Below are 14,130 nucleotides of genomic sequence, written 5' to 3' on the forward strand. Positions count from 1 at the left end.
GCCTGCGTGTCTCCTTTCCTGAGAGCCTCGGGGGCACACGGGTGATGGGGAGCATTGAATTTGGGATGTAAATAAATACACAGGTGTGACCCCTCAGTCTCAGCACCCCTGGGTGGGCTGGCATCTCTCAGGACAGCATCCAGGGGCTGTGTGTGGCCTCGGTGACACAGCTGTCACTCGCTGGGTGGCCAGAGCGGCTCTGCCGGCAGCCAGAGGGCAGGTACAGGTTACAGGTGTGCGTGTTTGTGTGTGTTCACCAGGCACAGCCTCCCCCGGCTCCTTCCCCCGCTGGGGAGGGATCCTCTCCGCAGCAGAACGCGTCCTGCCGGCTCCGGTTGCACGGCCGGGCAGCAGCTGGGGATGCAGAGCCGCCAGATGTGTCCGGAGGACATCCCCGCCTGGCTGCACATCTGGTAAGAGCGCGGCTCCCGCAGTCCTGCCCGTGTTTGGGAGGCCGTGGGGAGGGCGGGTGGTCCTGCAGCCTCCGGACACTGTCTCATCCTGCTCGGGGAGCTGGCAGTGCCCGGTGCCGGTGCTCCGAGTGTTCCTGCCAGCCTTCAGTCGCTTTCCAGTCCTTCTCGGGGAGCTGGCAGAGCCCTGTGCGGGTGTTCCTCCAAGCCTGCAGCCGCTCTCCAATCGTGCTCGGGGAGCTGGCAGTGATGGGTGCGGGTGTTCCTGCCAGGCTCCAATCGTGCTCCGGAGCTGGCAGCGGCGGAGCGGGGCGGGACAGGGCAGGATGGCGTTGCAGGAAGTTCTGCCCGCGGAGCTGCCGCCTCCGCAGCGGAGCCGTGCCCGGGACAGGCGGATGGGCAGCTCGGGGCTGCGCTCCGTGAGCCCGGCAGATCGAGCACGGGCAGATCCCGGCTGGAATCCTGCAGGACGAGGTAACCCCTGGCTCGCTCGGGGGCAGCCCCGGGCTCCGGTGCCAGCCCCGGGCTCCGGTCCCTGCCCGGCCACGGCCTCGCCGTGCAGCGAGGAGGGCACGGGGGCCACCGGGACACGGGGGTCCCGAGGGGGGTCTCTGGAAGGGCTCAGCAGCAGGAGGGCAGCTCGGGGCCCTCGGCTCGGCCCAGGGGCTGGGAGCCGGGCATGGGACAGCGCGGGGTTGTTTCCTGCAGGGGCACCGAGGTCGGGACACCTGTGCTCAAGGTCAGCCCCTCTGCCCCCGCCCCTGTGCCTCAGTTTCTCCACCTGGATCACATAAAAAGGGGCTGTAAACAGCGTGGGTCGTGCGAGGTGTGAGTGAGTGAGTGAGTGAGTGAGTGAGTGAGTGAGTGAGTGAGTGAGTGAGTGAGTGAAGTTGTGCCCCTGTTCATTGCTTCCTCTCGGCTGGGATTGCTTATATCTTTCTCCCCCGTGCCTCAGTTTCCCGGGATGCTGGGGGCTGTGAGCACCGCCCGGGTTCCTGAAGGATCGCCCTGCTGAGCCCTGCTGGGGCGGGAGCCTGAGTCAGCGCCAGCCCAGCCGGTTCTGCCGGGCTGGACCACGCTGGGGCAGGTAAGGCTGGGCAGGGCTCTGTGCACCCCATCCCGCAGCCTCCGCGCTCTGCTGAGCCCCCGGGGCCCCTCACCCGCCTCCCACCCCCTGTGTTTCAGGTGCAGGATGTCCCGGGCCATGCAGTGCCAGGGCTGCCTGCCCTGGCGCAGATGGGCACGGCTGCCTTGGTGCCTGCCAGGGACAAGGGGGACCCGCAGCGTGTCCGTGTGCGCTGCTGCCGTGCCAGGTGAGCTGGGCTCTGTGCTCGGGCGCTCAGCCCTGCGTCCCCTGGCTGGGCAGGGGTGTGGGGTTACCCTGCTGGGCTGGAGGGGTCCCTGACCATGTGCATTCCCCCTCCCCAGCAGGTGGTGCAGGCAGGAGTTTCCTCAGGAGGATCCTTGGCACGAGCAGCATCTCCCTGCCCAGGTACAGGCAGTGTCACACGGCCGGGGCTCTTTGTCACAGCACAGCTGGCTGAGCTGGCTGCTCTGGCACCTTGCACGCTGCTTTGCTTCCAAACAAACACCCAGACCCTCTGACTCCAGCCCCCTCCCCTGCCTCTCCATGGGTTTTTTGGGAATTCACAGCCTGACCTGCCTTCACCTCCCAGCCGTGCCCTGCCCTGGCCCTGCTCCCTGCCGTGGTGTGGGGAAGGAAGGGCTGAGCTGGCTCCTCTCAGCACTTCCACAGCCTCGCTCAGGATCTGCCCACCCTGACCCAGGTGGGGTTTGGAGCTGCTCCCTGTGACTCCCCCTCCTCCTGCAGGGGCTGTGTTCGCTACCAGGGAGACTCCCAGGAGAACTCTGCCCAGCCCAGCTCCTCTCACCATGCTCAGTCCCAGCTGAGGAAAGTGGCCTTTTCTGGTGAGATTGCAGCCCTGCTCTGGAGGGAGGGTCCTACACAGTGGGGTGAGGGCGGCTGCTGTCCTGGGCAGTGTGAGGGTTCCCCATAACTGGGTGCTGTCCCCTCTCTGCAGTGGCCTGGGGCAGGCAGCCTCCCCAGTGCCCTGCCATTGCACAACCCTTGTCATGCCCAGCACCTTCCTCCCTGCAGGTGCCATCAAGAAGCACCAGAAGAGCCTGTCTGCGTGGTTCAGCCACCAGCCCAATGAGGAGAGGCAGTTTGGCCCTTCCTTCTCTCTGGACGCCGTCCACGTGGACCCAGTGATCCGGGAGAGCTCCCTGGAGGAGATTCTGAAGCCCTCCCCTGGTTTAACCATCCAGAACCAGCTCCAGCAGCCCTCCAGGAAGGTTATCAGCCTGCACAGCCTGTTTGACGTGGACGCCTGCGGGCGGCAGGTGAAGAACGTGGTGCTCTACGGCACCGTGGGCACGGGCAAGAGCACCCTCATCAAGAAGATGGTGGTGGACTGGTGCCACGGCCGCCTGCCCCGCTTCCAGCTGGTCATCCCCTTCTCCTGCGAGGACCTGTCCCACAGCCATGCCCACGTGTCCCTGCGGCGCCTCGTCACCAAGAAGTACCAGCACCTCCGGGACGTGGTGCCCGTGCTGGAGGCCTCCAACCTCAGCGTGCTCTTCATCCTCAACGGCCTGGAGCGCCTCAACCTGGACTTCCGCCTGGCTGGCACGGAGCTGTGCTGTGACCCCAACGAGCCCGTGCCTCCCTCTGCCATTGTGGTCAACCTGCTGCGGAAATACCTCCTGCCCGAGGTGGGTGCTGCTGGGGGGAGGTTGGGGGCGAGCCCTGAGGTGTCACAGGGCTGTTGTGGTCATTATTTGCTGTCCAGCTTGGCTGGGGGAAAGCAGGCAGCCTCTGTGTCTGGAGGGACTTGCTAAGGTGGGCTCATGTCACTGGTGGGATCTTTGGGTGGACCTGGTAAGGTAATAAAGGCTGTGATCTTCCAGATTTTATTTATGTCTAGGAAGTCTGGTAAGGTAATGAAGGCTGTGATCCTCCAGATTTTATTTATGTCTTGGAGGCCTGGTGTGACTGTGTTCACAGGAGTCCAAGGAAGAGGGAAGAGGCGAGGATCTGACTCCATGTTTCAGAAGGCTTGATTTATTATTTTATGATATATATTATATTAAAACTATACTAAAAGAATAGAAGAAAGGATTTCATCAGAAGGCTGGCTAAGACTAGAAAAAGAAAGAATGATAACAAAGGTTTGTGGCTCAGACAGAGAGTCCGAGCCAGCTGGGCTGTGATTGGCCATTAATTGGAAACAACCACATGAGACCAATCCCAGATGCACCTGTTGCATTTCACAGCAGCAGATAACCATTATTTACATTTTGCTCCTGAGGCCTCTCAGCTTCTCAGAAGGAAAAATCCTAAGGAAAGGGTTTTTCATAAACCACGTCTGTGACAGCCTGGTAAGGTAATAAAGGCTGTGATCTTCCAGACTTTATGTCTAGGAGGGAATGGAGAAAGTTCTTCTGTCCCCTCTGCCTGGGCCGGGTTTGATCCAGCCCTCTCTGTGAGCCCCACCCTGTGGATGGGGTGATCCTTATGCACCCCTCAGTGGGTTTCACCCTGCTGGGCAGCCCCAGGCTCATCCAGCCCTGTGTCCCCAGGCCAGCATCATCGTCACCACGCGCCCCTCGGCCGTGCGCCGCATCCCCGGCAAGTACGTGGGGCGCTACGCCGAGATCTGCGGCTTCTCCGACACCAACCTGCAGAAGCTCTACTTCCAGATGCGCCTCAGCCAGCCCGGCTGCTCCGGGGAGGAGAGCCAGGAGCGCCGCTCAGCGGAGCAGGAGAACCTGGTGGAGATGCTGTCGAGGAACTTGGAGCGCCACAACCAAATCACGGCCGCCTGCTTCTTGCCCTCCTACTGCTGGCTGGTGTGCACCACCCTGCACTTCCTCTACTTCACCAGGACGGTTCCTCCCAGCCAGACCCTCACTGGTATCTACACCAGCTTCCTGAGGCTCAACTTCAGCGGGGAGGTGCTGGACAGCAGCGACCCCACCCACATCTCCATGATGAAGTACGTGGCCAAGACAGTGGGCAAGCTGGCCTACGAGGGGGTGATGTCCCGCAAGACCTGCTTCTCAGAGGAGGACCTGAGGCAGTGCTTCGAGGTGGAGATGAAGACTGAAAGCGAGCTCAACCTCCTGGAGGTTTTCCGCAGCGATGTCTTTCGTTTCTTCCTGAGCCCGTGTGTGCAGCCGGGCAAGGAGCACACCTTTGTCTTCACCATCCCCGCCATGCAGGAGTACCTGGCAGCCCTGTACGTGGTGCTGGGCGAGAAGAAGACCCTGGTGCAGAGAGTGGGGAAGGAGCTGTCAGAGGTCCTGGGGAAGGTGAGCGAAGACGTGGCCGTGGTTGTGAACATCATCTCCAAGGTGCTGCCCCTGCGCTTCCTCCCCGTGCTCTTCAACCTGCTCAAGATCTTCCCTCGCTACTTCTCCCGGGTGGGCGGCAAGGACAGGGACACCATTGCCCACACCATGGCAGAGGAGCTGTTCAAGGAGGAGGACTACTACAACGACGACGTCTTGGACCAGATCAACTCCAGCATCCTGGGCGTGGAGGGCCCCATGCGCCACCCCGATGAGGCCCCGGATGACGAGGTCTTTGAGCTCTTCCCCATTTTCATGGGCGGGATCCTGTCCCGCCGCAACCGCGCCATCCTGGAGCAGCTGGGCTGCTCCATCAAGAACCTGGCAGCCTTCGAGATCGCCAAGGCCATGAAGAAGACGGTGATCAGGAAGGGCCGCCGGGGCCTGCCCCCCTCGGAGCTCATGGACTACCTGTTCTTCCTGCACGAGTTCCAGAACGAGCGCTTCACGGCCGAGGCCATCCTCTCCCTCCGTGCTGTCAACCTCTCCTCCGTCAAGATGACCCCTCTCAAGTGCTCCGTGCTGGCGTCTGTCATGAGCACCACGAGTCACGAGGTGGAGGAGCTGAACCTGACCTCCTGCAACCTGGACAGCGGCAGCTTGAGGACCCTCTTCCCCGTCCTGCTGCGATGCAAGGCTCTCCAGTGAGTACCACCTCCTCCTGCTCAAAAATCGGGTTTTTTCTCACCTCTGCCCATCACAGGGATGCTTTAGGAAGCCCAAGTACGGAAAATTTAGGAAAGGGCATGTTTATCCCAGTGCATTCCTAGGGAACTACAGCTTCCAACATGCAACACTCCTTGAGCAGCCCTTCTAGGGCACTGCATGCTGGGATTTGCAGTCTCAGCTCGCACTCCCGCAGGAATTTTTGGGAAGTTCCCTGCAGCTGGTACGGGCTGGGCGGGCTGCCAGCTGTCCTGGCAGACCCGAGTCCCTACGGGAAGTTACCCGCCATCCCCGCGTCGTTCGCTCTGTGAGGAGTTTGCAGTCCCAGAGGTGGGAGTCTGGGCTGTGCAGATGTTCCCACAGACATTCCAGAACGTTTGTGGAGCTGCAGGTCTTCCTGCCGCCCAGGTGGTGGCGAGACGTGCTCAGCACAGATGGATCGGGCTGTGCAGCTGGGCTGTGCCGCACTTCCTGCCTCCAGATGCTCAGGAGGGCTTGATGGAGCCCTGATCCCTCCTCTGACCTTCACCCACCTCCTGAAGATTCCGCCATCCCCTTCCCCTTGCCCCGCTCCTGCTGGCACTGGCTCTGCTGGCTCATGCTCGGGTGTGGTGTGACCGCACTCCCTTTGGGAGAAGAAACCTGGAGTGGCCTAGTTTGGGGAGCCCAGGGAGGATGGTGATGGGCAAAACGGAGCGGGCAGGGCTGCCAGGCTCCCAGGTAACAGCCATTTTGTTCCTGTCACCCCCGTGCCTTGCTCTGCACCAGTCTGCAGCTCAACAGCCTGGGCTCCGACGCCTGCAAGGAGATCCGTGACCTGCTCCTGCATGACAAGTGTGCGGTGAGCAGCCTGCGGTGAGTACGGCCCCTGCCCTGCATGACACTGCCACTGCTGTCCCCCCACGTGCCTGGGCACTCCCTGAGCTCCGTGTCCCACAGGCTGGCCAACAACCCCGTGGGCGAGCAGGGCGCTCGCTACCTGGCCGAGGCGCTGGCCGGCAACCGCTCTCTGACCCAGCTGTCCCTGCTGCACACCTCGCTGGGGGACCCCGGCGCCGAGGCCATCGCTGAACACCTGGCCCAGAACCAGCACCTGCAGGAGCTCAACCTGGGCTACAACTCCCTGACGGACGCGGCGGCGCTGCGCGTGGTGGAGGTGGCCAAGAGGCACGAGACGCTGGACAAAGTGCAGTGAGTCCGCTCTGCTGCATCCCCGCCCTTTTACCCACACAGCATCCCTGCCCTGTGTGCCCCTGTCCTTCCCCTCAGCCCTCACCAGTGCCTCCTGCTGCTTTCCCAGTCTCTACTTCAACGACATCAGCGAGGATGGCAAGAGGGCTCTCGACTCCCTGCGCATGGACCGGGACGGCGTCAGGGCTCTGGTTTTCCTCACGGCGGGCACCGACGTCTCCGATTACTGGTCCCACATCCTGAACGTGGTGCAGAGGAACCTGCCCTTCTGGGATCGCGAGCGGGTCCGGCAGCACCTCGCCCTCCTCCTGCAGGATCTGGAGAGCAGCCGCAGCCAGACTGCCAACCCCTGGAGGAAAGCCAAATTCCTGCGAGTCGAGAGCGAGGTCAAGAAAATGCTGGGGGAACTGCAGGATGGGAGCCTCTGACCTGCTGCCCATCCACCAGCCAGGGTGGGGCAGTGGAGTGTGCCCAGCAGCACGTTCCCTGTGCCCTCACCCACCTGGAGATGCTGGGTGGATGGTGCTGTCACAGGGGCTGGGTGTGCGGGGCTCAGCCTCATCTGCAGGCGAGGCTCGAGTGTGGGAATGGCACAGAAACCAGGCCAGGAGCAAATGGGACTTGTTCTTCTGGGCCTGTGGAAAGCCAGCCCCTGCAGCCTGGCCAGAGTGCTGGCAGGGAGCAGGATTGGGGCTTGTCTGTGAAGCTTTTGGGAGCATTAAAGTGCACCTCTCTATTTCCACTGAAGCACACTAGTACCAAGACTTGATCTCCTCTTGGGGCCCTTCCTGGGGAGGAATTGCAGCAGCTGGAGTGGAGGGTTCTGCCTTTCCCCTCCTCTCAGCACTGGCAGGGAGCAGCCCACCTCTGCTCCAGTGCTGAACCAGTCATTCTCCCCTCACTGGGTGTCCCCTGGAAGCCACCAGGAGCTGTCCCCAAGCTGGGTGTCCCGGGGTGCTGCTCCCTGCTCCCAGCTCTGGCTGGCAGTGCCAGGGGCTGGGAGGGCAGGGGAAACTCAGGGCTGTTTAACCATTAAACCTGGGGCGTCTTGGGAGAGGCGGGGACACTTCCCTGCCACTTCACCCTGTACCTTGCTCCCTCTGGCAATCCCTGCAGCCATGAAGCAAACAAAAGGTATGTGCCTGCCGGGGAATCCTCTGCAGACCCTTCCCCACGCACACAGGCCCTGCTGCCAGGTGCAGCAAGGCACTGTCAGAGCCCAGGCAGCCCGTGCAAGGAGCCAGAGGCGTGCAGGGAAATGTCACCTTGTGGGGATGCTGGGGAGGCATCCCCTCTCCCTGGGGTTGGGGGTCCTTGTGCCCAAAGAGGTGTGGAGGGGTTTTATGGGGGGGTGTGTGCCTTGGAAGGTCTCTGTTTCCTTCTCCTGGCTCCAGCAGCTCGCTGGGGTCCTGGTGAACCTTCTCAGCCCTCACTGCAGAGCCCTGTAACCCCCAGGACTGGCCCCATCTGCTCGGCCCTGCTTTGCCCATGGGACCTGAGCAGCAGACCCTGCTGTTGGGAAGGCAGGAGGACAGTGTGACAGGGCCAAGGAACAACCTGTGCTGAGAGACAGAGGGGCCTGGGGGCTGTGTGGGCTTGGCAAGCCCCCTCACATGGATGGCAGGCTCAGCCTGGGAGCGCTCGAGCGTGGGGTCTGCTCCCAGCCCACCCCCTCCTGTGCTGACCTCTCCTCTCCCCCTGCAGGCCTCGAGGGAGACAAGATGTCCATCATGTAAGTGCTGATCTCCCCTTGACCAGGGGCTTTCTGGGGCTCAGGAGAGACGTGGGGAATGGTCCAAGAGGGAAATCCCCTCTGGCTTTCCCCAAGGAAAAGGAGGCACAGGCCCCAGTTGGCCTTTTCTAGAAGGAACAAGCTCCCCAAGGCTGGGGGAGGCAGGGGCAAGGCCACCCTGCACTAATGTGGCCTCTCCTGCCCTTTATCATTTCAGAAAATTTGAATTTAACCCCAAAGTTGGGATCGACAACCCAGCCTTGACCCTGACTGAGGACACGGGTAAATACACGCCCTCATCTCCCAGGGTGTCCTTGTGTCTGCAAGGGGCTGTGACACCTGGGTGTCCTTCTGTCTGTGCAGGGGGCTGTGACACCTGTCTGTCCCTGTGTCTGCAAGGGGCTGTGACACCTGGGTGTCCTTCTGTCTGTGCAGGGGGCTGTGGCACCTTGTTGTCCCTGTGTCTGCAGGGGGATGTGACACCTGGGTGTCCTTGTGTCTGTATAGGGGGCTGTGACACCTGGGTGTCCTTGTGTCTGTATAGGGGGCTGTGGCACCTTGGTGTCCCTGTCTGTGCACAGGGATGGGACACCTGGGTTGTCCCTGTGTCTGCAGGGGGATGTGACACCTGGGTGTCCCTGTCTGTGCACAGGGCTGTGACACCTGGGTGTCCCTGTGTCTGCAGGGGGATGTGACACCTGGGTGTCCTTGTGTCTGTATAGGGGGCTGTGGCACCTTGGTGTCCCTGTCTGTGCACAGGGATGTGACACCTGGGTGTCCCTGTCTGTGCACAGGGCTGTGGCACCTTGGTGTCCCTGTGTCTGAACAGGGATGTGGCACCTGGATGTCTCTGTCTGTGCACAGGGCTGTGGCACCAGGGTGTCCTTGTGTCTGCACAGGGCTGTGACACCTGTGTGTCCCTGTCTGTGCACAGGGCTGTGACACCTGGGTGTCCCTGTGTCTGCACAGGGCTGTGGCACCTGTCTGTCCCTGTCTGTGCAGGGGGCTGTGGCACCTGGGCACTGCTGGGGTCCTGAGCTCTCTGTCCCACTGGGGACCTGTGGGAGGTGACCACAGGAGGGATGAGCAGCTCCCCAGCCCAGTGTGGGGTGCAGAACTTGTGTGAGGATCCCTGCAGGGCCCTGCTCACGGGCTGTGCCCCCACACAGACGGTGAGGGCGTGGGGGAGCCCCGCTTCTACCTGCTGACCAAGGAGAGCACCGAGACCTTCGGCTTCTGCCTGCACGAGGAGCTGGGCTGCCAGGGCCACGTCATCCGGCAGATCGAGCTGGGGGGGGTGGCCCAGCGCAGGGGCCTGCAGGACGGGGACCGCCTGCTCCAGGTCAATGGCCACTTCGTGGACCACATGGACCACCTCAGGGTAAGCTGGGAGCATCCCATGGCAACGCCTGGGTCCCTGGGATCCCTGATTCCCATGGGAATCCCTGATTCCTGATCCCTGATTCCCATGGGAATCCCTGGGATCCCTGATTCCTGATTCCCATGGGAATCCCTGGGATCCCTGATTCCTGATCCCCATGGGAACCCCTGGATCCCTGATTCCCATGGGAATCCCTGGGTCCCTAGGATCCCTGATTCCTGATTCCCATGAGGATTCCTGATTCCCATGGGAATCCCTGGGTCTCTGCGATCCCTGATTCCTGATCCCTGATTCCCATGAGCATCCCTAAGTCCCTGGGATCCCTGATCCCTGATTCCCATGGGAATGCCTGGGATCCCTGATTCCTGATTCCCATGGGAACACCTGGGATCCCTGATTCCTGATCCCTGATTCCCATGGGAACACCTGCATCCTTGGGATCCCTGATCCCTGATTCCCATGGGAATCCCTGGGATCCCTAATTCCCGATCCCTGATTCCCATGGGAACCCCTGGGATCCCTGATTCCTGATCCCCATGGGAAGGCCTGGTCCCTGGAATCCCTTATTCCTGATCCCCATGGGAATGCCTGGGTCCTGCCCAGCCCGGGGCACTGAGGATGCCTGACTCAGCTGTTTGGACTTGAAGCAATGAACTCTCTTTGCATTTTTTTTGCATTTTCTTATATTGTAAGATTGTTTTAGTGATTTGATAGAATTTGATGTTCTACAGGTGAAGAATTTCCCTGATCATTCCACATCAGCACTTGATTGAGGTTTTGATTGGCAACAGATAACCTGTCAAGTGTTTGTTCTTTCCTCTGCATGGGCCCAGCAGATGAAATGACATACACTTTTCTTTTTAATTTAATTAAGATAAAAAAGGTGATATGTCACAGATATGTTTTAAAAAATCCTTTCCCTAGGATTTTTTCTCCAGAGAATCTGAGAGGCCTCAGGAGCAAAATGTAAATAATGGTTATCTGCTGCTGTGGAATGCAACAGGTGCATCTGAGATTGGTCTCATGTGATTGTTTCTAATTAATGGCCAATCACAGTCCGGCTGTCTTGGACTCTCGGTCAGACACAAGCTTTTGTTATTCATTTCATTCTTCTTGCTTGCTAGCCTTCTGATGAAATCCTTTATTCTTTTAGTATAGTTTTAATATAATACATATAATAAAATAATAAATCAGCCTTCTGAAACCTGGAGTCAGATCCTCATCTCTCCCCCCATCCTGGGACCCTGCAAACACCACCACATGCACGAGCCCTGCTGACCCCAGGGACCCCACCCCATCACAGGATGCCTGCTCAGGGTTCCTGGGTCCTTCCAGGTGGTGCAGAAGATCAAGGCCAGCGGGAACCAGGTCCTGCTGGCAGTGCTGGATGGTGACTCCTACGAAGCAGCCAAAGCCCTGGGCAGGGACCTGTCCCAGATGCTGCCCGAGGACATCCGCCCGCGCCTCTGCCACGTCACCAGGGACAAAAGCGGCTTTGGCTTCAGCGTGTCGTGTCCAGAAGGTAAAACAAGATGCTGCCACCACGAGCCTCCCCAGTGTAGCACCTCACCCACCCCAAAGTGTCCCTTCTGCTCCTCCTGCAGGCACCAAGGGCACCTTCCAGCTGTCGGTGCTGCAGGACGGGCCAGCGGACAGAGCGGGGGTGCCACCGGGCTGCTGGCTGCTGGAGCTCAACGGGGACAGCGTCAAGAGCTACTCCCACACCCAGCTCACCAGAAAGGTGCCTGCTCCTGCCATGGGGGGTGAGAGATGGGGCTGAGAATGTCACTGAGAATGTCACCTGTGCTTCCCGTGCAGCTCAAGCAGAGCGGCAACAAGGTGACGCTGCTGGTGGCATCCAGCGCTGTGGAGGAGTTCTACCGCCTGCGGGGCCTGCGGGTCACGGCTGCCCTGGCTGACACCTCCAGGCTGCCCTTCAAGGTCCGGGAGCTGCATCTGGTGAAGGGTCCTGCTGGCTACGGGTTCCTGCTCAAGGAGGATGACTGCAGCTCAGGAGGAGTAGGTGAGAGGGCTCAGAGGGGCAGTTTGTGCCTGAGCGAGGCGTTTCTGAGGGTTGGGAAGAGCTGACAGCTCTGTGCCTGCAATGGGACCTGTCCCCACCTGCACCTGGTGAAGGGTCCTGTTGGCTATGGGTTCCTGCTCAAGGAGGATGATTGCAGCTCGGGAGGAGTAGGTGAGAAGGGCAGTTTGTATGACAGCAAGGCGTTTCTGAGGGTTGGGAAGAGCTGACAGCTCTGTGCCTGCAATGGGACCTGTCCCCACCCTGAGAGGGGCAGTTTGTACCTGAGCAAGGCGTTTCTGAGGGTTGGGAAGAGCTGACAGCTCTCTACCCTGTATATACACCTGCACACGGGGGTCAGCAGAGCCAGTTCCCCTCTGTGAGCCGCTGCGCCCTCCCTGTGCTGTGGCAGGCCAGTTCCTGTGGGATGTGGATGTGGGGCTGCCAGCAGAGCAGGCAGGGATGAGGGAAGGGGACCGAGTGCTGGCCGTGAACGGGGAGAGCATCGAGGGGCTGGACCACGAGCAGACCGTGCACAGGATCCGCGCCCGGGAGGATCAGGTGACGCTGCTGGTCATCGACCCCGCTGGGGACGAGTTCTACCACTCGGTAGGTCCTGGGGCCACGCTCCTGCTCTGGCTGGGGAGCCCTGGGGTGCTGTGGGGCTGCACAATGGGATGGGTGTCCCCCACAGGGGCTGTGTGTCCATCCCTCTTCTGCTCTTCCAGATCGGGCTGTCCCCCCTGCAGTTCTTTGAGGACAGCGACCCCGCCTCAGGCTCCTGCACGCCCTCCCTGCCTTCTCGAAGTGGCTCCCCTGCACCCTGTGACGTTGAGGTGGCACCCAAGGGACCTGTGTCCTGGCTGATGGCTGCTGCCAACAGCATAGAGATCATACAGGTAACTGCTCAGGGCAGTGCTCACAGCCTGGCAGGGCTCTGAGTGCTGCCACCCTCCTGTTCCACCCATCCCAACATTTCCTGGCACCTGTGGTGCTGCCAGGAGGAGGCTGTGTGCTCCCCTGGCCACAGGGGCCAGGCAGAAAGACCCCTCCAACCTGTGTCCCCACAGAGCCAGCGCCAGGAGGAGCACACAAAGCTGTGCCAGGCATTCTAACAGCCCAGGAGCCTCTGGACAGGCTCTCCCACACAGCACCTCCACCCAGGCCACGGGCAGCCCTCGGGCTCAGCACTGCTCAGCATGGACCCTGCACACGCAGCTCCTGCGTCTCCGTGCCTGGCTCACAGCATGACCCTCCCAGGGACTCATCTCTGCCCACCCAGGCTGCCTCAGAGCTTGTACCAACCACACTGGCAGCTCCTCCTACCCTGACCACAGAGCTGTGTCTTTGCCTGCCCAGCTACCTCCAGGGATTGCTCAGGACATTGCACTGAAGGCCTTGCCCAGCTCCAGGCTCTGGGAGTTCCCAGGAGAGCTGGGGTGCTGCCCTCTGCACCATGAGCCAGGGGACTCGAGGGCTGGCTCACATCTGCACGTGCATGGACATCTCTCCTGTGCTGCTCCTCTCCCTGAACCTGTGGGCACTGAGTGCCCGCCAGCCAGCACCACCCTGCTCCTGCACCACCCTTTTGGGGTGATTAAAGGACAAATCCACGCTGCTGTTTGTGTGGGTGATGTTATGGGCAGCACATCCCAGGGCCAGATCCATCCTCTCTTCCCAAGCCTGGAGCTGGACAGTGGATGTGGGGAGCTGTCCAGGTGTGCTGCTGGGAGGGTGGGGGCTGAGAGCCCCTGGGCATTGCACCTGCAGGAATTGACAGCAAACTCCTGCAGGCATCCCCTGTGCTCCACAGCAAGGGCTGTTCCTGAGGATTCCCCTTGCAGGTGACACATCAGGAGCATCCTGAGGGTGACACATCAGGAGCATCCTGAGGGTTCCCCTTGCAGGTGACACATCAGGAGCATCCCAAGGGTTCCCCTTGCAGGTGACACATCAGGAGCATCCTGAGGGTTCCCCTTGCAGGTGACACATCAGGAGCATCCTGAGGGTGACACATCAGGAGCATCCTGAGGGTTCCCCTTGCAGGTGACACATCAGGAACATGCCAAGGGTTCCCCTTGCAGGTGACACATCCGTTCCTGCCCATTGTCACCAGGGTGGTGACAATGCTGGGGGAGGGGGCCCAAGGGGGGGATCCCAGAGGGGAAATTTCACCTCTCTGCCGAGCGTGGGAGAGTGAAAACGAGCACAGAGTTTTGCATGTGGCCAAGAACCACAAACCTCTGGCTGAGGTTTTACCTCGGCCCCTTCTCGAGCGAGAACGGAAGCGCCACACTGGAGTCCCTGCCTTGTGTCCTCTGGGCTCAGTGCAGGCAGCTGGGGGGCAAAAAGTCCT

General features: G+C 60.8%; 1 protein-coding gene across 4 annotated transcripts; it reads left to right on the forward strand.

The window, feature by feature from the left end:
- The first annotated feature begins 328 nt into the window (after positions 1–328).
- NLRX1 (NLR family member X1) lies at positions 329–9,618 on the forward strand. Of its 4 annotated transcripts, XM_064732246.1 has the most exons (13): positions 748–884; positions 1,366–1,497; positions 1,596–1,723; positions 1,839–1,902; positions 2,242–2,339; positions 2,530–3,146; positions 4,014–5,428; positions 6,219–6,305; positions 6,390–6,641; positions 6,751–7,027; positions 8,346–8,373; positions 8,591–8,655; positions 9,543–9,618. In XM_064732246.1, coding segments are annotated over exons 3-12 (2,961 nt in total). In that variant the 5' UTR covers positions 748–884; positions 1,366–1,497; positions 1,596–1,602; the 3' UTR covers positions 8,593–8,655; positions 9,543–9,618. The 4 variants fall into 4 exon arrangements, with proteins under 4 accessions (XP_064588314.1, XP_064588316.1, XP_064588313.1 ...); XM_064732244.1 differs by lacking the exons at positions 748–884; positions 8,346–8,373; positions 8,591–8,655; positions 9,543–9,618 and adding an exon at positions 329–413 and having other exon boundaries at positions 6,751–8,336; XM_064732243.1 differs by lacking the exons at positions 8,346–8,373; positions 8,591–8,655; positions 9,543–9,618 and having other exon boundaries at positions 6,751–8,336.
- The last annotated feature ends 4,512 nt before the right edge of the window (positions 9,619–14,130 follow it).

The sequence above is a fragment of the Zonotrichia leucophrys genome, chromosome 24, assembly GCF_028769735.1.
Source record: "Zonotrichia leucophrys gambelii isolate GWCS_2022_RI chromosome 24, RI_Zleu_2.0, whole genome shotgun sequence".
Classification (NCBI taxonomy): Eukaryota; Metazoa; Chordata; class Aves; order Passeriformes; family Passerellidae; genus Zonotrichia; species Zonotrichia leucophrys.

What these genes read in the sequence shown, in the direction of transcription:
- NLRX1 (XM_064732244.1), top strand. Translation starts at nt 1,603, where the DNA reads ATGTCCCGGGCCATGCAGTGCCAGGGCTGCCTGCCCTGGCGCAGATGG. An exon ending in GTGCGCTGCTGCCGTGCCAG is followed by an intron (nt 1,724 to 1,838) that starts GTGAGCTGGGCT and finishes CCCCCTCCCCAG; the next exon opens with CAGGTGGTGCAGGCAGGAGT. An exon ending in TGTGCGGTGAGCAGCCTGCG is followed by an intron (nt 6,306 to 6,389) that starts GTGAGTACGGCC and finishes CGTGTCCCACAG; the next exon opens with GCTGGCCAACAACCCCGTGG.